Here is a 24,171-nt window from a genome sequence, read left to right on the forward strand (position 1 = left end):
AGTTGCTGTAAGTTGTGTGCTCTGCCCCAGCCCTTCTTTCCTAAGGAAGAACCTGGGTGTGTAGGATGTCTCTTCATCACAATGCCAGGAAAGTAGCAACTCCCTTTCCTTTTATCTAGATGTGATTTCAGGCACTCCTCATTTTCTCAGTTTCTCACTGTGAGCTTGTTTTTTCTTTGTCTTGAGGCTTTGCTCTTAGATATATAATCTTCCCAAACCCTATAATTAAGGGATTCTTGGGACTGAGGAGCCTGCAGACTTGGAGGATGCTGAATAAAGGGAATGAAATCAAGCAGGAAGTGTTGCTGGCATTCTTGATGCCAAACTGCTGGGGACACGTCAAGGTCTCTGTTAGGCTTGTAATCAGGTGAATGCATTAGAAACGAGTGAAAAGAGCATATGCGGAGGCAGATGTGTGCTGACCTCTTTGAGAGCAGTGTGTGTATAAGTCTGGAGGCGACGGGTTCTCATGTTAACGCCAACTTTCTTGTCATGCAATCTTGTCATGATTTGGGGAGTTCAGCTCAATGTGTCTGGATTGCTGTTAGGGTGAATTTTTCAAGAGAAATAAAAAGCAGCTCTACTAAGTGCTGCAGATTCAGTCAGTAGCAGCTTTTGTCACTAGTCACAAGTACTTTGTCAGTGTCCCTGTACTTCGTCGCTGATGGGGCTTTTCCAGATCCAGCACAACACTGGGGCTCCAAGTCTCATCTGACTAGTATCTATACTCTTAAATGAAAATGTCCTGGAGGTTATGCCACGCCGTGTCCCGTGTATTGCATCATCTGTTCAGTGTTTGGGGTTTGTTTGAATCCTTTCATCTTGACCCAAGCTGTTGTGTGCTGTTAAATAGTGTTCTGGGATGTCCGTACGTGTTTAGATAAATATGCTGGGATTTGTCTCTGCAAAAAAAGCATTTTGCTTATTAGTAACCTTCCAGGTGAACAAGTGCTGCACTATTTATTAACCCCCTCCTTGTTACTCGTTTCCTTCCCTCTTCAGATTACACACTGACAGTGGAGGCGGTGAAACTGAAGCCATTCTTCGTGGCAGGCCACACCTTTGAGATGACATGCAAAGTGTCTTCAAAAAACATCAAGACGCCGCGCTATTCTGTCCTCATCACAGCAGAGAAGCCGCTGACGGATCAGTCGAATCCCAATGGAACCACTCGCATCATTTCCCTGAACCAGGATTCGGTGGTGCGGCTGGAAGACTGGACGGACCAGACTCGTGTGGACGGCGTGGTTCTGGAGAAGGTGCAGGAGAACGAGTTCCGCTACAGGATGTATCAGACCCAAATTTCTGATGCTGGGCTGTATCGCTGTGTGGTGACTGCCTGGTCTCCAGGCGGTGGTGGCATGTGGCGTGAAGCAGTGAACGGCTTATCCAACCCCATCCAGATAGACTTCCAGACATCAGGTTGGTGTAGCATTTGCGTGTGTGTGTCTAAGCCAGAAGGGGAGGGGGTTCTGTGACACTCTTCCAGTGGCTTCCCTGTCTCTGGGCAATACCTACTATTTTAGAAATTGAAAGGCTCTCCAAATGGTGTGATGGCTGGGAGCTTTGCTTGTCTCCTTTGGTGGTACTTGCGTCCTCTGCGCTACAAGTTGTTTACAGAAAGACATTTGATAACCCAAATGTTAAGATTATAACTGTTTTTTCCTTTACTAATGCATGTTTTATGGTCCTGCAGACTCAGAGCTAGTTCTCAGTATGGAATAATTGCTGCCACATTTGCCAGCTTCATTGCTAGGTTGCTGTTAGGTAACAACCACTTTGGAAGAGTATTAATATAAACTGGCTTTCTGTTCCAAAACAAACTTCGTTAGCATAGCATTAAATTGCCTGAGCACACCTTCTTGTCGATGTAATTGCAGAAAATGGTCAGGTCAAGGCAATGGCAATTTTTCAACAATCTCAGCAAGTATATCCTGCCACTGAAGACCTTTAAGGCCTCTTGTGGCTTTGCAAAGCTCTACAAGTTGGAATGAATTTCATTGCCCAGATGTGCATCCTGTTCCCCACATCCTTGCTGAAACCCTCACCCTCGTCTGTAACAAACCCCGCCTGGTGGGGTTTTCCTAGAGAAGCGTGCCTGTCCTAGTATATTATGGGGGTGAGAGAAAGTGGGGCAGTGTTGGTTTGAATCGTCAGAGGTGCGTGTTAATGCTGACTTCCTATCGTGCTGCGTGCGTGGGAACTGTTGCAGAGTTGTTTTTGTAATGGTGGTGCACTCATGAGTGAGAGTTTCATCTTGTGATTTGATAAACCAAGCTTGTGATGGCTTGAACACTTCTAAAGAGCTCTCGGTGTGGCCCAAGGGTGCATCCTGTGTTGAAGCTCTCTGCTCAGCTGCTTATCTCAAACCTCCTGCACCCCCCCACTGCTGTTCACAAACACAGCTTGGGTGAAAGCCTCTCTTCACATCCCTTATTCTTCATGAACGGAATTACTCTTCATATAATATGGGACTGAAGGGTTTTAGGAGGAAGTGGCTGTGACTAGGCTAGAGCAGCTTGACTTCTTGTTGCTTCCATAGCTAAGATAATCATTCTCCACCAGGTAATTTCTAAAAACTCAGCTTCTTGCGAGCTGGTGTGCAGGGGAAGGGACAAGGGCTGATCATAGGGGGCAGCTGTGCAACGAGGACTTCACTTGGTAAGACAGTTTGAAGTGTATCATCCTGATAAAAACCCTGCTGAAGACACAGCCTGACCTAAGCTGGTCGAAGAGAGGACAGGGACTCAGCTCAGTGCCTGTTCAGTTCTAGGTCATCCCAGTTGGCTTTTTTAGTGTTATGGTAAGTTCCTGTTCTGAAAATATCCTGTTAGTTTGCATATGATCCAAAAGGCTCTTGGAGTAACACTGTGACAGCTGAGTATTGCTGTAGATTTGTCTTCTAGAGATACGGTTTTAATGGGCTGTAGCTTCAGCCTCGCTGCTCTTGCTATTTGAATCAGATGCAGTGGGAGAGCAAGACTTGCAAAGGGCTGATGCAAGAAACTAGGAGGGAAGAAATCTGGCCCAAACTGCCCCCCTGCAAGCTCTGACGTGGGGGCTTTCCTTCACAAAAGTGGTGCTTGGTGGCTCTGCTGACATTGCTTGCATTATGTCACTTTGAACTCCCATCCAAAAGCTTTGGCAAGAGGCTATTAATATCCATGGTTCGGAGGGAAACCTGTGAGCTATGCAAGGGAGGGAAGCGTGCGTGTTACAGTCTTGACTTCTTTCTGCTGTCAGCTTCTACTCGCTCCCTCCTCACCCAGCTAGGATTTCCGGCACGTGGGGTGAAGAAGGGGAGGCAGCCCTCAGCACTGCCCTGGGAATGTGTGAATTCCCGGAGCGGGGGGAGGGATGGTCCTGAGGCCCTGTCAGCCTTCCATGCTTTGCAAGAGAATGAATGCAGAAATGAGATCCCAGGCACAATTTACTGGAGAGCTGTTTCCCAAAATAGTCTCACCATGTAGCCAAATCTGGCTTAAAATACCTTTCTTTCTTCAACTGATGGATGAACTTTGTGTCCTTCAGTAGTTGCTCAAATATCCACACTAGACATTCATCTGTGGGCATGATGATGATGACACACGACAAGCACAGTCAGAATGGATGCTGGCAGGCTTGCTTCCCTAATTACTTACCCTCCTTCCCCCAGATTTTCTGCTTTCTTTGGTGCAAACTCTGACCAGGTCAGGCAGCCAGAGGTAAGTGGCAAAGCTGTGGTGCAGTCATAAAAGCACAGCTGAGATATCGTGCCCTTGTCTCCTGCGGTACTGGCAGCTGTCAAACTTGTTCTCCAAAAAAAGAAGGCGGTGCCAGATTCTCCTAAACGGCGTAAGGCAGAACTGCTGAGGTTGCTAGATTTTCTGGGGAAAACGGGAGGTTCCCCAAAACTGGATGGAAGAGGCTAACCAAGAGAGGGTGAGAGAGGGCAAAAAGGGGCATGTAGCTCTCCAGGAAACTGCAAAAGCTGGAAGGCACCTCTCTGCTAAATCCCAGGTTAAATGGGACTATGTGGTGAGTGGTTTATGAGTGTGTTTGTCCCCGATAGTGCAATTACCTTGCTAACAGTTCTCCTGACTTCAGGGGTCTCAAAGTGTAGCAGAGAAGCACTTTAAGTGTGGCAGTGGAGGGGCCACGCTAATGCGGTGTAACTTCAAAACCAGAAGGCATTCCTCTCTCCTCCCGACTGCAAGGGCTTGGGCTGCCACAGCATTTCCAGCTGGCACCATGTGGGGGATGGAGTGGGGAGGAGATCGATACGGAAGCAGCGTTTTCAGCAGAAGGAAGCCCTTAAAGGGTTTTACATGAAGGTTTTAGTGGTAGGAGAAATTTCTTTCTCGGTTGTTTTTATTGATTCCTCTTCGGTAGGGGGCAGGGAGGCTTGCTTGGGTTGGAAGTCCTTCCTTCCAGCTTGACTCCCTCCCAGATCTCTGAGTCGAGCGATGCTTCAAGGAAGGGTTTTGGTGTGCGTACGCGCCGTGCAGTGATCTGTCGGAGCAGCAGGAGGCCTGTAAGCATTTTATATGAGCTGGGGACTGCGCGCATGAAACTTCAGTGTTTCCTGCCACAATGGGCTTGAAATGTGGCAGTGCTCCGAAATGTTTTTCCATGAACATCTGTGGAAAATGTCTCGCTCGGATTCTTTCCATTCAAGGCAGAACTTGCTGGCTGCAAGCAGAGACCTCCTCTCTTCTTTCTCCACTTGCTGTTGCAGAGGGACGTATTTATTCCACTTAGTTTATGATCTGACATGTTAATGTAAAGGCATTTGTTTGAAACTTCCTGAACTTAAAAAAAATAAAAAATAAAAAATGAAATGTGGATTTTGTTCACTGAATTATATAAACTGGAGGGGGAGGAGGAGGGGAGGGGAAGGAGGAGCCTCGTAAGTCTTTAGTTTGCATATTTTCAATCAATGGCAGATTGTTCTCTGCTGGATGTATTTTAAGACCAGAGGGGGATCTTGAGAATCCTCTGGTCAGGCCTTATGAATAACAGGGAGCACTAGACTAGTTTTGGGAAACGAATGCCTGCTGTATGTCCAGTAGCTATAAGCAACCTCAGCTTATTTGGGAAGGAGGCAGGAGGAAGCCACCCCATATGAAGTAATATTCTTCAGTGCTGCTTTTTGGTCGGCTCAGTTTGAAACAGAAGTTCTGCCCTCCCTTCTCAAAGCTTGCCCAGCAATGGGAGGGATAGGAGCAGCTGCTAGTGCTTGTCTTGTGTTTTTCTCTTCATTTCATTTCATCCTTCTTGCTGAAGCCCAAATGCTGCTTCTCCCCCATCGAGCCATCAGATGACGTGTGTGTATATATACACAGCGTTTCTTTCAGCCTGGCACGCATCTGTTTTCTGTTGTTTTTTCCTGTTTGCCTTTTGAAGCCAGCTTATCAAGACAGCTTCTTGTAAGGGTTATGATCCTGCCCACCTTGCCTGAAATCTCTCCCTTGTAAAACCAGCTCTCCTGGTCACCTGGAGGTGCTGCTCCAGTGGCAGTGCCTTTGCACTGCTATGGCTGAGCAGCAGATGTGAGCGGTTGACTTTTTTTGTGTTTTTGTGTGTGTGTGTGTGTGTGTACTGTCACCATCAGACTTAGCTGAGCCAGCCAGCAAAAGTGGGCTTCTAATAGCTGGGAACTTGTTTGAGATCAGAGTGCTTATCTGATACAGGTCTGTGTACAGGTATTGGGTATAAATGGTTCCAGCTGGCCTGGAGCTGGATTGTTGTCGTTGTAGTTTTTTTGTTTTGTTTATTTGTTTGGTTTTTTATGCTCAAGCACCTGGTCTCTGTGAAATCCATTTGGTTTATCCCGGAGCCATATATTCTTCTTTGGCATTCATCCTTTAATCTTCTATCCCTTTCAGCCTGTACCCAGCAACCCAGGTTAGTGTTCAGGTTGTCTTTGCCCTCTGTACGCCCACTGGGTTTTCCACAGAAGTGACTTATTTTCCTTTGCCTTAAGGAAAGCAGAAAGAAGGGAGCTTTTAATCGTGTGTTCAGAAGTACGTTATGAGAGAGGACCATTTGGGGCTGGGCTGTGCCCTGAGCTGGCTTTCCTCTGTGCCATTCAACAAAGGGCAAATAGCTCTGGCGAGGCAAAAATAAAAGAGAACTTTAAGGGAAGCGTCTCAATTAAATCTTCAACTCTGGATTGCATCTGCATGTGAGCTCATTGCACAGCAATGTATTATCATACTCTTTGGAAGAAGTTGAGATAAAACTAAGCTTCGGAAATAGGAGCTGAGTATTGATGTTGAACTGGCAATTAAAATGAAATGATGCCCTGCAATGACCCAGAGATACTCAGCTGCAAGAAAGTAAAGCAGAAAGGTTCTTAAAGGAAAGAAACCTTAATCATGGAAATGAATGAGCAGCAATGCAGCAGAAACTCTTTGGCGGGAGAGGCCGGTATTTTCCAGCCACTGTTAATGGGCAGGAACGTGCTTTGTCATTGTATGCCTTTGTGCCTGTGTGCACTGATTTGTATCTGGAAGTAGAAACCTCAGAGTAAACTGCTAGGGGCTTCTTCCAGTAATGGCTATTATGAGGCTTGGGGTGAAACCCGTTGGGGAACAGCTCTGTGGAGAAGCTGGGAGAGGACGGGGGCTGAAATCGTGTGGGTGAAGGAGCTTGTTATCTGGAGAGGCAGATCATGGGATCCTCAGTTTGAGCGGATCATCCACTGCCAGGGCAGATATGAGTAATACTTTGGATGATGGAGAGCTTGTGGATTGCATCAGTTTTTTCCCCCTTGTGGTCTGTGGTGCTGGCTGATTGCAAGCAGTGGAGCTGGATGCAGTGATTGCTCCCGCTGTGCTGGGTAATGGACTGGGTACAGGGTTGTTGCTGGAGCAGCCTGGTCTGGATCTCTCTTGCCAGATAGATTACTTGACCTTTCGCTGCCCTACTTTGTCTGGAAAATGAAAGTAACTCACTTCTGTGGGGAGATTAGAATTTATTTTTGCAGAGAAATAGTGCCCGAGATGAAGTAGGAAAGACTAAAACGTCACCTAGGACCTGGTTAATTAGCTCTTCTATTGTAAATCCAGATGTTATCTGGCTTTTGGTTATTCTTCTTTCTCCCCCCTTCTTTTTCTTGCTGATTTAAAGTGTTTGTATTGCTGAGCAGTGATGGAAAGCAGGGAGAGTAGGTGACATCAGGTAAACAGGGCTCAAGGTTTATTTTTTCCAGTACATAAATCCTTAAGAAATCCTTAAGCTGAGTAAATTAATTGAATAATTAAACCAAACAGGTCCTGATCCTGGAACAAAGTTTATTTTTAAGCACTTCTAGGTATGTACTAGTAAACTTTAAACCTCAATTACTTCATTTTTTTAACTTGATGTTTTTCAGACATTCAGAAGTCAAGAAATTACTCTGAAAACTATTTCTTTTCCTATCTTGACAGTAGCGGCTTTTTAATATAAAATTGTTACAGCTTTATTAAGGAGGAAAACTTCTTAATGGACATTTCTAAGTTTACATATGGCCTTATTACAGTGTGAAAAAGTGTTTGGCTTAGTTTAAATCAAAGGTCTTAGTAGAGGATGACAATATAGGGGAAAAATGATGCTTAGCTCTTAGAATGGAGAATGCTGGTTTATTTTGTAAGTCTGCTTTTTTAGTTTCTGAACTAGCTGAGATTATGACACTTGTGTTCAAACCAGAAATTACTCAAAGCCACTTATTTTTCAGCTTTCAACCTACTGAATAGCCTCCCTACGCTTTGCTTTGTTCCTGATGAGCTTTGCAAGTCATGCTTCATCCATCAACCTTGCACTTGAAACTAAATTCCACCTTGTTTGTTCTCGAGTGACCTGTAGTTGCCAACAACAGGATTTCAAACTGTTAAATACAGGTTGCAAGGTGAGAAAAGCCACATCATCTGTCTGCAGAGTTCTATTTTTTCTCAGTGTTAACATGGCACGAACTCAGATCTTGTTGAAGGAGAGCTTGTTACCTCCCCATCCCTTCCTGTGACTTGTAAACACTTGAATATGGCAATGGAGAGACACCGATAGTTGTTGCTGTTGTCCCTGTCTTCTGAGGGTTTCCTGTTAACCAAATGCTTGCTGGTGTAAGCTTGGGGTTGAGTGTGTGTGGTTGGGTTTTTGCTGTTTTTTTTTTGTTTTTTTTTTTTTTTACTTGGAGGGTAAAAACTTAACACCACCACTTGTGTTTTGTGTGATGAGCTCCTGGTGGAGTCTAGATCCGGGGCTGCTTGAATACTGTGATGTGATGGTAATGGGGAAAAAAAAAGATGATCCACACCTTGCGGAAGATTTTATGGCATGTTTGTCTTGGGAGGTCCTCAATAGCCTTGAAAAGGCATCTGGAAGCCAGCATCCTGTGTTTGCTCTGGAGATCCTTTTTTTTTTTTTTTAAAACAAACAAAAAAAAAAAAAACAAAAAAAAAAAAACTGAAGTCCTTTTGAGCCTACAGTAGATATCCAATTAGCTAAGGTGATGGCTTTGCTTGTAACCCACTAACAAACACTGGTTTGCTGCTACCTCTGCTTGAGATTTGCATGCAGTTCATGTCTGCTTCTCTTATTCTGTTGTCAGGCAGGTTCAGCTGAAGCCAGAGTAGATTATTTAAGCTGGGGGGACACAAATCAAATAAGTTATTGGGTTAAAAACTCTTGTCATTTTTTTTCTTTAGAATAAAACCAAACAGAAAGCCTCGAACCCTTCTACAGAGAAGGGTGGCAGGCTTTTCATGAGGGATAAAGCCATGTTGTCAGCTTCTGTGAACCTTTCCCAGGCTGTGCAGTGACTGCAGCTCCGGCAAACGTACCTTGAGTTGGATGGTAAGGGGTTACATGGTTGTCTTGATCCAGATCAGGAGTAAATAGGTGTCTATGTTGCAAGCAGCCTCCTGTCTTTTCAAGTGCTGTGGTGAGGGAAAAACCACCAGTGAAGATGCTTTATTCTGCCCTTTCATGCCTGAGGGCAGCCTGAGGCCCAGGTCATGGGGCATGTGGGCAGAAGGTCTGCAGTATTGCTAAGGTAGAAAGGTGCTCTTCCTAAGAAGCTGCAGTTTTCAAGGCTAAGCTAAGGAGACTTCACTGTAATGAAGTTTACTTACATTTTTAAAAGCTTTTAATTAAATAATATTTGTTTTCCTCTTCAGCTAGAGAGAGGGAAGAGCACTGTCAAGATCCAGTCCTAACAAAGGGCAGTGATTTTTCCCCTAGGTGTCCCAGACGGTGATTTTTAGGAGCTGTACCCTTGTAGGGAAATAACCAAAGGGAAATTACTGTTTGTGGCTTACCAAGGGGAAGTATGATCACGAAATGACTGAGCAGGTGCTGCTGAGCAGCCTTCTTATTGCCTAGGAAGCTTTGACTCTTCACGTGCAGATAGGTTAGAGATGTACTTGGTGGCCCAGAACTGGAGGGTCTGTATGGAGTGCTGTGTTGCTGTGATACGGCCTCTCCTGGCCGAGAGACCAACCAAGCTCGGTATTTACACTAATGACATTAAATGGCCGGTGTGCTCAAACTCTGCTCTGCATCAGTGTGTTTTGGCCTGCAAGGGTTTGAAGCCAGTGTGTGTTGAATGCCTGGACTTCCCCTCTAGAAATAAGACCTGAAAAGACCTAGCTACACATACCCTTCTGTCTTTCCTTCTTCACCCTGCCAGGGCAGGGGTAACAAACCACAGCAGATTGTGTGCTGTGGAAATTTGTGAGAGGGGATTTTGGAAGCCACAGAATAATTATTGCAATGTAATTGGAATTTACTTAGTGTGCTGTGTAATCTCTGCTGAAGTAAACAAGCGAGTCTGTAGTCTAGAACAGTTTCACCAAAAATGACAGCTCTAGCTTCACGGCATCTCCAAGTTCCTGTGCAGAACCTCAGTTTGGAAGTGATGTGTAAGTGTGTGCAGTGTAGTGAGCTGCCAGCGTAGCTTTTCACAGAAACCTGTTGGGAGGGCAGGGGACAAGTGGGTTGCTTGGCTGATTTCATTAAATGTTCTCCGTCAAAAGTGCTGTTTGCCACAGATCTTGAACGGATTTGGAATTTACAAGTCCTGTACTTAAACCATTAGCAAGTAGGAGCAGAGGATGGCAAATCTTCCAGTTCACAAACTAATTTTCTGTTCTTGTTGCTGCTGCTGCTGTCCCAGAGGTAGCTGAGGCAGGTAATGATGGCAGCTAAGAGATTCCAGAGAAGGTAAAAAGGGTTACTTCTAAAATATGAATCCCAAGTGCCTTCTTGGGTTCCCTGGCCCCTTTCCCCAAAGCCATTCAGGAGGCCACAGTTGGCATCAGCTTTCCTCCTGCTTACCTCCTCCGCCTTGTTTAGTAGAAAAATCGCTAAGGGCATTTTGATGCATTCTTCATTTTCTGCCCTGTGATACAGAGAGTACCTAGCAATGTAGGCATGTCTGAGGAATTGTGGTTTTGTTAACTTTGCACCAGAGATGTAGTTGTTGTCAAAAATGTGGCAAGTTGTGTTGTTTTTTTTTTTTTAATCTTCTGCATCTCAGAAGTCAAACACACATGTTGTTATGGTGTCTGAGCATTTCATAACAGCCTAATGGTTTTCATCAATATCATCATCACTTCACAGCTGAAGGAGTTACTATACCCTTGGGCATTGAGACATCATGTACAAAAGAAGCTATCTGTAGCAGAGCCTGAAGGAAAACCCACAGAAAAGTGTTATCAGATGCATTTCTTGTATTGTCTGTGTTTCAGTTCCGCAGCAGAACCTCCTGTATGGTTAAATTACTGGTTTGCTCTAACTTGAATTCCTATTGACAGCCTCAGCCAAAATGATCTGCGCTGGATTAGCCTGAGGACCTGAACTCTATTATTCTTAGAGAAGTCACCAGTGGAAGAAAGGCTCGTTTTGTGCGGGACAGCGGAAGGCAGACTTGGGCAGTGACTTCTGTGTTGTGTGACAGGTCTGGCAGTCTGGGTATTAGTGCAGCAATTAGTGGCTAAAAATGGATAACCATTTTGCCCAAACTTGCATGACTGCTTATCCCTACTTCAAAGCTCTGTTTCTGCAAACAAGTAGAGGACGATTCAAAAATATGCAAGAATACTTTTGGACATTAAAGAAAAGCCTGTCATGAATAATTGTGGTTACTCTTTTCTAGGTCCTGTGTTTAACGTCTCCGTGCATTCTGACAACCTGACCATTTACCAGGGTGAACTGGCAGACTTGCTCTGCATCATCACAACGGATGGAATGGCACTGGAGCCAGGTATTTTGAAGAAAATATTTTACTTGTAACTCATTTGCCTCCAGATTGTATACTAGCAGTTACAACCCTGTGTCATTTGAGTGAGGCTGGAGAATTGAGAACATTTAAAGCTGTACAGAACTAGATAAATACAGGAGAGAATGTTTGCTTTACACAGCCAAGTTTAAAATGAGATTTGTGTTTCACATTCTGAGGTGAGAGGGGGAAAAAAGTGTTCTTATTCCTAATCCCTGTGCTGTCTGTACCAACTGACCCCACTGCTGGCAGTCAGCCTACAACCACTAGATGGGCGTGAAAACTATTACTGTCTCCTTCAATTAGAAAGGAGGTCCATTGGCAAACCCTGTTAGGAGAAAACAGTTACCTGTAAACAAATCTTAAAACCACCTGGCCAGTCAGCTTAGAACTTTACAGTGAATTTAAGGCTTAACAGAAATCTAAGAATTGCAGAAATTGACTCCTGCTGCCTAAATACTGAAAATGAAGGTTACTTCCTGATGCCCTCAAAAGTGAGCTTCCTTTTTTTTTGTGTACAAGAAGAAAGAAGCATGGTACCTAATCACTATGAAAAGGACAGCAGACACTTTAAAGACAGATTTTTGTGAAGGGCTGAAAAGTTTGGAGAATTGCTCAAAACTTAGCTGCTTGCCAAACATTGCCTGAGCTGCTTTTCATCAAAAGGCTGTGAGAGTAGCTCTGGTGTACCCAAAATGTGGCTTTGGAGTGAGTTTAGTGTGTCTTCTAAAGTCATTTTTATATGCAAATATAAAAATATATTTTAAATCTATAAATATGTATGTAAATATAAATATATATACATGTAAAGATACCATGATTCATGTGGGACTTAGAAATCTATGCAAAAGCCACTACAAAAAAGGGGCTGTGTGGCAAACATTAGTTAGTGTAATAGTTGATGAGATGAAGTACCAAGTTTAGTGAAGGTCCATCACTTTGAAATTGCAGAATCTCTGTTCGATGTTTAAATCTGAGTGTAGCAGGGAGGCAATTTGCTAGATTACAGTTCAGTGCTGCCTGTGAAAAAATGATGGAAGTCTGTAGATTGTATTATTGAAATGCTTGGTAGGGGGGAAATGCTGAGTAAACTTTATTGTTGTCAGAAGAGTCATAGCCTGGGATATTGGACAGTCTGCAGCAACGTCCGTCCATACATATGCCTCCATCTGTTCTGCAGTTTCTGCTCAGCAGAAAGCATCTTCTAAAGTTGAGGTGTTTCTAAGCTGTTAAAGGTATTGTTGCAAGGCAGTACCCAAAGCATCTGGCTTCCTTTGCAGAGCAATAATTGCTGGCAGGGAGCAGCTGCTGCTTCTCCTGGTTTTCGACAGCTAAAATAAGCTTGGGGTTGCCTTGTGAAAGAGGCCTCAGCATCCCTGACCCACTTAAAACTTGAAAAGAGGCCACTTACTGAGAGTGGGGCTCTCCTATCAGTGCTCTGCTGCAGTTGGGTTTGTGATGTTTTTGTGTTTGTAGTAGCTTGAGACAGAAGCACTGACAGGATAAGGGTAATCAAATGGATTTAAATAAAAAGGTGGCCTCTTCAAGGAGCTGTTGATCAGCACAGTTAAGTTTAAACTGGGAAAATTCTTGAGAGAGTAAGGATGTCTGTTGAATTGATAGATGATGCCTGTATTTGGAAACATTGCCCTTTCCAGAGATCATGAGCAGCCAGCACAGAGTTTTAAATGTCAGCACTGTAACGCGTTCCGTAACTGGGTAATATCATCTTGAAATGGCAGATCCCTGCCTCTCTGGTTGCCGTTGTTTTTGTTGTGGATTGTTGTCTGTAACAGGGCAGATGCATGCATGACAGGTACCCACAGAAAGGAGGAAAGAAGTGTGGCATTGTGGCAAGCGTCGGGGGAACATTTTGGTCTGTGCTCTGAGCCTGCAGTTGCTGAAAGAGCAAGGTTTGGGGTCTAACCAGCCCTGCTCTGCATGTCTCCGTGGGGAAGTCCCATGTAGGTATTTCAGCTGGGCCTTAGAAGCTGGCCCCTCTCTGGTACTTGCTGGTCCTCTGTATGCGATTGGCAGCAGCTGCCGGGTGTGCAGATTTCTCTTGTCCTTCTGTCCTGAGAGATGGAGAGGACAAGAGCAGGTAGGTAACAGCAAGTTATGTGGAGGAGGACATTAAGGCCTCATCTGGTAACAACCAGATGTAATCATTCAACAGGAACGTTTTTCCCCCCATATCCCATCTCTGATGGGTCTCTGCACTGAGTCACTATCACAGTTTAAGTCACAACCGAAATGGAGAATTTACATTTCAAATGAATGCCAAAACATTAGACAGACTGTGAAAATAACAGTGCTGTCTCATCCCAGTTGGGAACTAAGGCGTGTTGTTGGGGAAAGCCTACACCAGATAACGAGATAGGAAAAGCAAGAGTTGCCAACATCTCCTAGAAGAAAACAGATGACAGCAGTCCTGGCATGGCCTTTCCATTTGGGAACTTGTTGAGAAGGGAGAGCAAAGCAATTGCATATGTGTGTTGCTATCCTGCTGTTCTGTGGGTCATTCAAGAGGTCTGCTCTTCTGGGGTCAGGCCTTCTGCAGTCGTGTATTGTGGGCCCTCTTGTGAGCAAAGAGGGGTCAGGGAATTTCATAAGATCTTTTGTTAAATCCACTTCCTGAACAGCCTGAATGTGCTCGGTATGCCAGCTGGCCCTGCTCTTGTACATGTATAGCGACGTTACAAGTATGCAAGCAGATCGGTATGTATACCTTGTGTAGTAAGGTGAGGTGTCAGGTGCCAGCTCTTCTCCCCCTTTGTGTCCACAAGCAGAGAAATAGAGTACTTTCAAGGAGCTGAGGAGAAGTTAAGTGACCAATGATGTTTGTAAGTCCCCTTCTTACATCCATTTATTTCCAGAAGCATTACTTACGGGTTGGCCTATCCTCTAGTAGAGGCAATGCACAACTGTGTGTGAGTACACACACCCGCCCTGTGGGAAACTTTCAAAAGGGTTGAAAAGGCTTTGGCATGACTGCTACGTGGTTTAATTTCCTCTGCTTCTTTGAGACCCTGCTGAAGTGGAGTGTGTATTACTGAGCTCAGTACATGGCAGCAACCATTCCGTCTAAAGAAGTGCTTCTTTGGCTTGGCATCTGTAGCTGGTGTTTTGAATTGATATGAGGGAAGTATGTGTGTGTCAGGGGGGAATAGCAGTAGTACTTCTGTGCCCTGAAGATACAAAAGCTGCTTCTGATGTTTCTGTTGAATACACATTTTCACAAATGATCTCTCCAGACTTCCCAGATCACCCCTTCTTGGGCTATGTGCTTAGGGATTTAAAAGTATTACTTACTCTGCCTGAAAGAGAGTTGTTTTTTTTTTAAATCTGCTCCAGACGGACCCAGTGGGCACTCTGGAGAATTTAACAAAACCAGCTTGTTTACCTCTTGTATGGCTTGAAGTGGTTTGCTCAGCTCTCTAGGAAGCCCTATTCAACCTCATTTAAATGTAGTAAACAAAAAGGGTCTCAAAATTGTGATTCAGCACTGTAACAAGATGCTGAGAGAGCTCCATTCTAAGCAGTGGAAGTGCATGGTTCCTAGGAGCTGGTCTAGAAATAGGATTCCCAGTTCTGTGGGGTGATTGGCCAGGGAAGCAGCTAAGACCCAGACAGCTTAGTCCTGTGTGTTAAATCGAGATGTGCATAAAGATGTGCTTTACATGTTGATGATGCCCACTAGCCGAGGAGGGGAAGAAGGATGGCACCACTCTTACTCTGCTTACGGGGCCTATGAAGCATCCAGCGCTCTGTGCTCCTGTCTGAAAGGAGCTGTGTTGCATGAGCTGTGGGTGCTGAGGCCCTTGGTGGCCTTCTGCAGCACGACATCCCAGTGCCGAGCTTTCTCTAACACATGGTCCCTTCCTGACCTTACTGGTGAAAGAAACCTTTGTAGTCTTAAGTGTGTCTGTGGGTCAAGTGGTTCTGTTTTGTTTTTTTGTAGTCTGGGGACAAAAACCAAGTGTCTGACTTGTCAACATGGACACAAAGTGTGTGTGGAGTTAAACAGATGCTTTGGGGAAGCCTAGCATGTGGCCTTCTTTTCGTCAGTAAAAGCGCAGATTTGTTAGCATGTGGGAGCTGTTCGGCATGGCCATCGCTGATCTTTAGAGAGCGCTTTATCCGTGTCCTTGTTTTGCTAAATTGTACTGTGTTTTTACAGCATGAAAATGTGAGAGATAGAAATGAATCAGATGACTTTGCTGTATGAAGCTAGTTCAAGGAGGATAGCGACAAAGAGCACTCTGAGCCAAATCCTCCCTCTGACTGTCTGCAGTGAGTCACTAATTGCACACTGTGTATACTGACTAATAAAATATGTTGGCATAATACTGTTGTCCCATGTTGTAATTACAGAAGACAGATTCAGCTATTTCAAAATGACAGCAAGTGCCTGCATTCATCTTTGTACGTTGAGGGAAGAGAACCTCAAATTAAGTGAGACTTAAACAGAGGAGTTCTTCAACAGTAGTAAATCCCCTGGGAATCTGAAGGCTAGGTTATTTTTCCCCCTCCTAAGCTTACTGTTGAAATCTATTTTAGTAAATGCGATGGTGTATTCAGCGTAGTTGGATGGAGCCTGGAAGGCGTCCATGTGCTCCTACTGTACCTGGAAGCACAGAGCAAATGTCAGCCTTGATGATCACAGAATCACAGAATTTTCTAGGTTGGAAGAGACCTCAAGATCATCAAGTCCAACCTCTGACCTAACGCTAACAGTCCCCACTAAACCATATCCCTAAGCTCTACATCTAAACATCTTTTAAAGACCTCCAGGGATGGGGACTCCACCACTTCCCTGGGCAGCCCGTTCCAGTGTCTAACAACCCTTTCGGTAAAGAAGTTCTTCCTAACATCCAACCTAAAACTCCCCTGGTGCAACTTAAGCCCATTCCCCCTCGTCCTGTCACCAGGCACGTGGGAGAACAGACCAACCCCCACCTCGCTACAGCCTCCCTTGAGGTACCTGTAGAGAGCGATAAGGTCACCCCTGAGCCTCCTTTTCTCCAGGCTAAACAGTCCCAGCTCCCTCAGCCGCTCCTCGTAAGACTTGTTCTCCAGGCCCTTCACCAGCTTCGTAGCCCTTCTCTGGACTCGCTCGAGCACCTCCATGTCCTTCTTGTAGCGGAAGGAATTGGTCATCCCCAACCTGACTGCCTGTGGCTGGTGTTAATACTGTGTTTGGCATAAACAGGCAGCAGAGATGAACAATAGTTTGTAGAAATGGAGCTCTCTCAAGCAGAGGCCCTGTTTCCCACAGCTAGTTGGGTGAGCACACAAGGCAGCGGTCAAAGTTCAGTCCTGTTAACTGAAAATGTGTGTGGTGATCTTGATTAGCTTTGCTTTCCAGGGAGGGGGTCGGAGTGGTATGCCGAGTAACTGATGGTAGTATTTGTGGTATGATGGGGAACTGTGATTGTTATGAGTGCCGCTGGTCCATGTGACCAATGCTTACCGCCATGTAGGACCAGGAAACCCATCCCTGCTGTAGGGCTGCAAAACACACGAGGTGCTCTCTTGAGGCTCTGTGTTGCCTCCCAGAGCAGCTGGCTGTGGCAGGCAGGGCGATAAACTGGCTGGTGTCCCAGATGGTTTGGTCAGCCAGTGCCTCTGGGAGTGACTGAGTGCTTCCGTCTGCTTCCTCACGTTTTTGTTTTGTTTTTGAAGGTGTGTGTAGAAACAGCGTACCTTACTGGGGAATTAATTGCACCCCAAACAGTGAGTGGTTTTTGCCCGCAATAAGAGGGACTGTAGCAGCTGGCCAGCTGATGCATAACCTCACGTAGCAGGACTGAGGATGTCCCTACCCTTCTTTAAAAGATTATTCCAAGGTTCCCTGTCTTCCTAAGATGTCAGCTTGCCTGATAACGGCTTAAAAGTTGTCTTCGCTTATATCTGCAAATAATTTAAGTACAGCAGGAGGTTCAGGGCTTAGAGGAAAGATCAGTTTTAAATTTCAGATTACTAATACTGTATTTTTCACAGATCTCAATACCAGCAAGGGGAGGTTTGATATATGCCCAAAATCACAGGACCATCTTAGGTGTGCAAAGGTTAATCCCCTTGCACAGCGTCTGCGCAAAACTCAGGGCAGAAATAGTACCCTCTGTTTCCAGTTTGGGCCTATCAGCTTGTTAAGAGCCAGGAAGGAAGAACTGTTGTTGAACCAAGTGAGCAGGCATCCAGAGCCCTTTTTCTGTCTATGCTCTGGGTCATGCCAGGTTTCAGACCCTTTAACAGGTATTGCTGAGCTCATGTCAGCAAAGCAGAGTGCTGATTTTTAAAGCAGATACTCAGCTACAACAGCCTAATAGGGTGAAGATTGAGATCTGCTAATGGGATCAATAGCATTTTGCACGAACATAGGAAGAGCTAAATGTGCTGATGAGCTGCCTACCCGTCAGCGAGGTTAATGCGGAAGGTGCTGCAAATGGTTTTGGTAGGCTATCATCTTTGGAGAGTAAAATTCATACAGGGCACGGTGCATGATGGTCCATGACACTTACTAACAATCATGGGAAACGTGCATAAAAGCACTGCGGTCAAGCTTTGCACCCAAATGCCTTGTGTTTTTGCAAGTATTTTTTTTTCCGCTCTGTGTAGAATCTCTTTATTAGTTTAGGCAGACTAAACGTGTGGAAGGGGCCTTTAGGAAAGAGCATTCTGATTTTGTAGCTGCGTAGGCGCTGCATGAAGGCAGTGATTGCAGATCACTCTGCTAGCAAATACCTAGCATTGCCGCGCCCTTTTCAGTGTAGGCTCAGCACAGTTCGAGCACTTCTCACGACACCAGGCCTGCTTGGTGAAAACTTAGATCAGAAACAAAATACACATTTTAGGATGACAGGTAGGAAAGCAAGAAACCCCCTCTGTGTTGTCCCCATAGCAAGTCACCCTCCCTGTGCAGCGATGTTCTTTCTGTCCGTGCATATCATTGCAGTTCACTGCTTGAATCCTCCTAGAAAGGACATGTTCAGGGCATTCTTCCCTGCCTCCCCTATCCCCACTGTCAGTTCAGTGTCGGTTACGCTGTTGGCAGATTAACCTTTCTGCTGAGAAGTGGCACTGTGAAAAGTCTTTGCAGCTCACCAACATGTCCAAATTCTTCTTTGTCCACGAATGCAGATGACATGTCTTTTGATGTCTCCTGGTTCGCCGTGCGCTCCTTCGCGCTGGACAGAGAGCCCGTCTTGCTGGCCTCAGTGGACCGGAGAGGGATCGTGACGCAGAGCAGGAGAAACGGGAGCAGTGATCTCAGCCTGGAGAGAATCAGCCCGCTGGAATTCCGTCTCCGTGTGCACGGCTGCGAGGACCATGATTTTGGGAACCATTACTGCGTGGTGACCCCATGGGTACGGTCTGCCACCGGCGTGTGGCAGCAGGAGCCTGCCGTCAAAGCCAAACCCGTCTTTCTATCTGTGAAAATGGATGGTAAGAGATTACAGCGCGTGTTGCGGGATTTTTAGCACCTTATGTTTTTCTGTGGCAAATATTCACTATGTATGTTTTTAATTATGCCTGTGATAATCTCATTAGATTTTGTTATCCTCTTGCTGTTGTTCTCAAATTGTAATTCCAAATTCTATAGGCCAGGTAGGCCTGAATAGGTCATACTCATAAGAACAAAGTGTTCTTTTTCCTGGTGTCTTGCTGACATTTTGCATAGCTAGGGCATCTTTTAATCAAGGCGTAGCATTCTCTCCAAGTGTTAATCCTCCTGCTCCCTGCTGGAGGAAGCACTGGTTTGCTGCTGGGGTGTGCTGAAGTAGTCGTGTTACGGTTAATATCAAAGCAGGGAACTAAATGTCAGAGCTCTGACTCCTTCCTCCCTCTCCTAACCACAAGACATGCTGCTCCCTGCACTTAATGCCTTGTCTGCTCTACAGTCAGAGTTGCAAGTGTTGCTAGACATTGTGAGAAGCTAGATGTGTACTAGATTCAGCACGTAGCTAAGGAGGAGAATGAATTTGGGAGAGGTTTTGAACTGGTTTGTTTCTTCTAAGCGTTTCCAGGAGAGGTCACAATGAGAAGTTCCATGAACTTGAATCAGAAACGTTTGTTTTCCCTACTATGCAGATAACTATTATAACTACTTTCTAAGCTTCTTCCATTTCTTGACACTGCCTTTTATCTGATATCAGGTGCCTACAAATCAAATTCCTTGTTCAGGCACCAGCTTTGGAGGTTGATTGGGCAGGGTTGCTGAGTGGCAGTGAATGTACTGTATGAGTAGTTCTAGTCAAGCAAAGTGTAAACTCCTTACCATTTGGAAACAATTTTATTAAGAGATGGCAGCCACAGTTTGCCTCTGACAGAGAACTTCTGCAAGGTCATTGTTTGGAGAAACAGGTAATGGAGTACTTGGAATTATTGTCACTTCTGCTATGTCACTGCAAGGTTTCCCTGGTGCTTCCAGCCTCCCCAGAGCTTTGAAATGGTGGAGGAAGAAATATGGTGAAGAAAGAAGGGCAGTAAGGCACCAATATCCCAAACCTCAAAAGACAGAAATCAAGAAGGAGAATTAGCTTGATTTCCTTCCAAAATAAATAACCTGCCCATGACTGAAAGATGTGGGATTTCCCCCCTCTTTAGGCAAGAACAAACAATGTTGATCTTTAAATTTCTCTGTGATATCTAATGACTTTGTTTTCCTTGCTGTTTTTCAGTTCTGAATGCTTTCAAGTATCCCTTGTTGATTGGCATTGGTCTGGCCACTGTCATCGGACTCTTATCCTGCCTCATCGGCTACTGCAGCTCCCGTTGGTGCTGCAAGAAGGAAGTGCAGGAAACAAGGCGAGAGCGTCGCCGGCTGATGTCAATGGAGATGGACTGAGTGCTGGAGCCAGGCACGCTTGCGTTTCGGGAGAGACTCACAGGGCTCTTGGACTGTGCTAAGACACTCGCTCACAGGCCCAGACAAGACAGCACACTTCCTCTCTGATTTCAGCCTGGACCTCAAGCTTCTCCTTGTTACACATCATGCCCCGAGAGCTTTCAGGCCATGTTTAGTGACTCAGAGTTCTCCTTTTTCCAGCAGCACTTTCTGCGTAGGGATTGTGTCCTTCTAATGTACAAACTGTTGAGCCTGCTTTCAGCAGGGCCCTGTGACAAAATTCACTAAAGTGTTTATTTTATAAATATTTTGGTTTAGCCCCTCTTGGTTTTTGAAAAGGTCTTCCTCTATGAAAACATGACAGGGAGGGCAATGTGTGGGAAGGGACTGGTAGAATCGTCAGACTTTCCTTGTGTTAACCGATCTACTTTTCCCCTCTACCTTCATTGCAGCATCCTGTCCACTTCCTCTGTCAGGTTTTTATCTCACAGACTTCTCTATGTTGGCTTGAAGCCTGGAGAAGGGTATTCCACTGGTGCCTCATGAGGCTTTTCCAGCAGAGAATTGATTTTTGGCTGTCAGCATGCCTTCTCTTCCCTGGCTTTCAAAGGGTTTACGATTAACCTGAAAGCATAACTTGCCTGGAGGTCTTTGAGACATTTTTCTTATTTTTTTTTTCTAGTTTTTCATGCTCAAAGCTTTTGACTGTGGTGAACAGGGGCTAACTTGGCAGCCCTGAAGAGTCACTCTTCAGACAAGTTGGATGTCTGCGTATGGCCACCAGCTCCCCAACCCTTACACTTTCTTTTCTCCTCACTACAGCTGCTCACGTTGTGCCTCGGACCCTGCTCTGCTTGTGGCGGGGGGGGCAACATGGTGTCTAGAGGCAGGATCCAGCCTTCTGCTGGGCCTTGGCAGAGGTAGGAGACCTTGCCCAACTGGCAATGGAGTGACTCATGAAAAAAATGAGATGGATCTTTGTGTGCAATTGGCCAACTGACCATGTTTAGAGGAGACTGGTAAACTGTCCCCAGATGCACAGACCAGATACCAATGCTGCTTCTGCCAGTCACTCAGTGGTAACCCTTGAGCCTGTGAGCAGAGTCTGACTGCAGTAGCTCAGGGTAGGAATATGAGCAAGCTTAAGAGGGCAGCAAAAAAGTTCCTGCGATCCTGGTCTCGTACATGGGCCTGCAGTGAGGTTTTCCCCATGGGTTCGAGGCATATTCCTAGGTGCTATATTATAAGAAGTCCTGCTTTGGTCTTCCACATACACTGACCTGGCTCCTGCCAAGGGAGCAGCTGCTTTTCCGGGCAGTTCTGTCTTTCCAGCACAGCTGGTATTTTAAGCAATAAAAGTCAGAGTATAGGTACTGCATACAAACAAAAGAGTAGGACTGTACCACAACCTAATGTCACAGGCCAGGGTCTAGCTTGCATCAGGAATGGTTGAAAATGCAGAGATGAAGTCAGGGTTCAATCCTTTACAGATTTTGTAGGATAAAATAAAAGTCTCTGGAGGATGGCATCTGAAGAAGGTAGTGCTTGTGGTGTGCTGTTGCCCATCTTAGAGGTTAGTTATGTTCTAGACAGTCTCCTTCACTAATAGCTTGTTCCAGGGGAGCTGCAGGTCTGTGCTATGATGACCTCATTTCACATCAGTTTTTGGACCCTTTCACTCACCACTACAGCTATTCCATTTTTTTTTTCAGTAACGTTTTTTGTTTTGTTTTCTTAGCTTGTGACCTTTTTTCCAAGGTTGGCATGAAGACCTTCTCTAGAAGGCTATGTTCTGCCCCCAGCTTGCAAACATGCACACAGTCACACTGCTGGCGGGTTAACCTTGACTGTACATATGTACACACACAATGTCTAATGATTATTGGAAGCTGAATGAGAGGCATCTTCAAAATGGACTTGATTTGCAGAGATGGAGCTTGCAACTCACAATTGGACTCTTTGGCACTTTGTGTAGGATTCTAGAGGTGAGAGACCCAAAGCCTGTAAACCTCTGGAAGACTTTGGCCTAAACATTCTTATCAGCTTCTCTTTCTGTCCTGATGTGTGTGTGTGTGTGTTTTTTCTTCCTCTCTTGAAGAGCTCTGAAAAGGCCTATGCTGCAGACAGATGTAGCTGCCTCTGCTGAGGAACAGGGCAGAAGCATTCTCTACTTTCCACTGTGAAAGCCTGGAAATTTTCAGTGATGCTTTACAAAGAAAGGGCATCAAGGAGAGAATTCACTCAAATATCTTTTTGACAACAAGATTTTTTCTTCCTCTCCTATTTGGCTACTGTAGTGAAATCTTGCTTTTCCTTGGATGTTAAGGAACTACATTCTGATGTCTGGGGTGCTGGCCGTCCTTCCCACACTGACCTACGCAGCTTCTTTCCTGCTTTACTGTCTGCTTTCTTCACAGAAATGACCTGTGGAATTGGGGTGTCTTGGGTAGGGCGATTGGTAGTGGTGGTGAAGTTCAAAGCACAGCATCAGTCACTTGCTATCTGAGCAGACTGATGCCATATTTGTGTGCCCTTGGTTAAGCTTTAGGGAAAGAGGGTCACGACGCAATAATTAGGGAATGAATGAGCAGGGACCTGCCAGCTCTTCCCAAGCACGCAACATAGCACACTTTATCCCTGCCGGAAAAATACTCAGGGTTATTTGGTCAGGGCTCCCTGCTCCTCTAGTGAAAGGTCCCCATGTCCTTAGCTAATGCTGACCTTCCTTCAAGGCCAGTAACAAACCATCTTTGTCATTCCAAGTGAAGCAAGTTCGCTGCTAGCTCACGCTGCTGCCAGCCCCTTGGAAGGCAATGCTGCATCCCCTTAGACCCTGTATTCGCTGTAGTTGGAAGGCTAGAAGCTGAGGGGCTAGGCTTTACCCTACAGGTTTCCTTCTATTTGTGCCAATTTTGTATTATCCCCTTTTTTAAAAATAGAGAGGAAATCTTGGCTCCAAAGTAGGAAAAAAAAAAAAAGACTCCTGGTCACTTTCATGTTTTTTTATTGTTATTTCCTGTGTGACCAGGGTTTGTGTGAGTGGAGGTGTGTGTGCACCGTGTCGTGTATTAAACCTGCAGAATATCAGGAGAGTGAGCTGCCTGAGATGCTGTGCGAGGATCTGTATCTTTGCTGCAACCTGTGGTATTGTCTAAGTATCCTAAGGGCTCATGTTGATCTTCCTCTGTTTGCATTGCCACATCTCCTGGGTAAGCTGGTAAATTCCTCCAGGCACTTGGAATTTGATCCAGGACAAGCTTGAACATCCGTATAGCAGAAGGGCAAGATGTTTTCTTTCTTTTGGTTTAATTTCAAAGTTACAAAATGAAGTGTTTGGCACAGTTCTGGAATGCAGGTACCCAATAGTTCTAACAATACTGTGTAAAATGTTTCTTTTTATGTTTAAAATAAAGAGCCTTTTTGATTAAGCTTCTGCTGTGGGTCTGGATGTTTGTGCTATGGGAGTTCCCTCCTTCTACCTTGCATGTATGTAGACGCTATTGTTACTGCCAGGTTGTCAAAAGTAAACCTTCCAGTCCTGTTCCCAGCACTGCTTGCCCTGAAAAATAAGCATCAGTCCTTTTACAGTAAGTTTAAAATATTTGCCTACGTTTGTATGACGAATTGGGGAACTTAATTGTTTTCCAAATTGACCCTATTTCTACCCCGCTCTAAGTCAATATTTTTGTTGCCAAAGCAGAAGGGACAGATTTTCTAAATAAGATGGTTTTGGCCTCATTTCTTCCAAGCGGCTGCTTGCGATGATAACACAAATGCTGTTCATCATCTATGAGTTCCAGGCAAGCAACTCTGCACTGAACGTTGTGCCTAGGATGAAGCAAAGTCTTTTTCTGAAGGTTACCGTGGCAGGCTTCACCTTTAACACCTTGTCTACCCCCCTTGGACTTGAAAAAATAGGTATCTCAAGAACGAAATTTATCTGACCTACTTGAGACGTGCATTTTAGAAGAACGGGAACCTGCAAGTACACGTTTCTTACCATGAGCTGTAAAGGAAAGGACAGCTTATCTCAGATGTGAGAATCAGGTGTGGTAAGCGTGTAAAAGTATTGGCCGGGCAG

General features: G+C 45.1%; 1 protein-coding gene across 1 annotated transcript in view; it reads left to right on the forward strand.

Moving 5' to 3' along the window:
- PTGFRN (prostaglandin F2 receptor inhibitor) overlaps nt 1–23,519 on the forward strand; it is a 65,527-nt gene extending 42,008 nt beyond the window's left edge. Inside the window, exons 6-9 of the mRNA XM_035315268.1 lie at nt 1,003–1,422; nt 11,117–11,224; nt 18,383–18,688; nt 19,924–23,519. Coding sequence (XP_035171159.1) covers nt 1,003–1,422; nt 11,117–11,224; nt 18,383–18,688; nt 19,924–20,090 — 1,001 coding nt within the window. The 3' untranslated portion in view covers nt 20,091–23,519. The remainder of the gene's footprint in view (nt 1–1,002; nt 1,423–11,116; nt 11,225–18,382; nt 18,689–19,923) is intronic.
- The last annotated feature ends 652 nt before the right edge of the window (nt 23,520–24,171 follow it).

The sequence above is a fragment of the Oxyura jamaicensis genome, chromosome 1 (genome assembly GCF_011077185.1).
Source record: "Oxyura jamaicensis isolate SHBP4307 breed ruddy duck chromosome 1, BPBGC_Ojam_1.0, whole genome shotgun sequence".
Taxonomy (NCBI): domain Eukaryota; kingdom Metazoa; phylum Chordata; class Aves; order Anseriformes; family Anatidae; genus Oxyura; species Oxyura jamaicensis.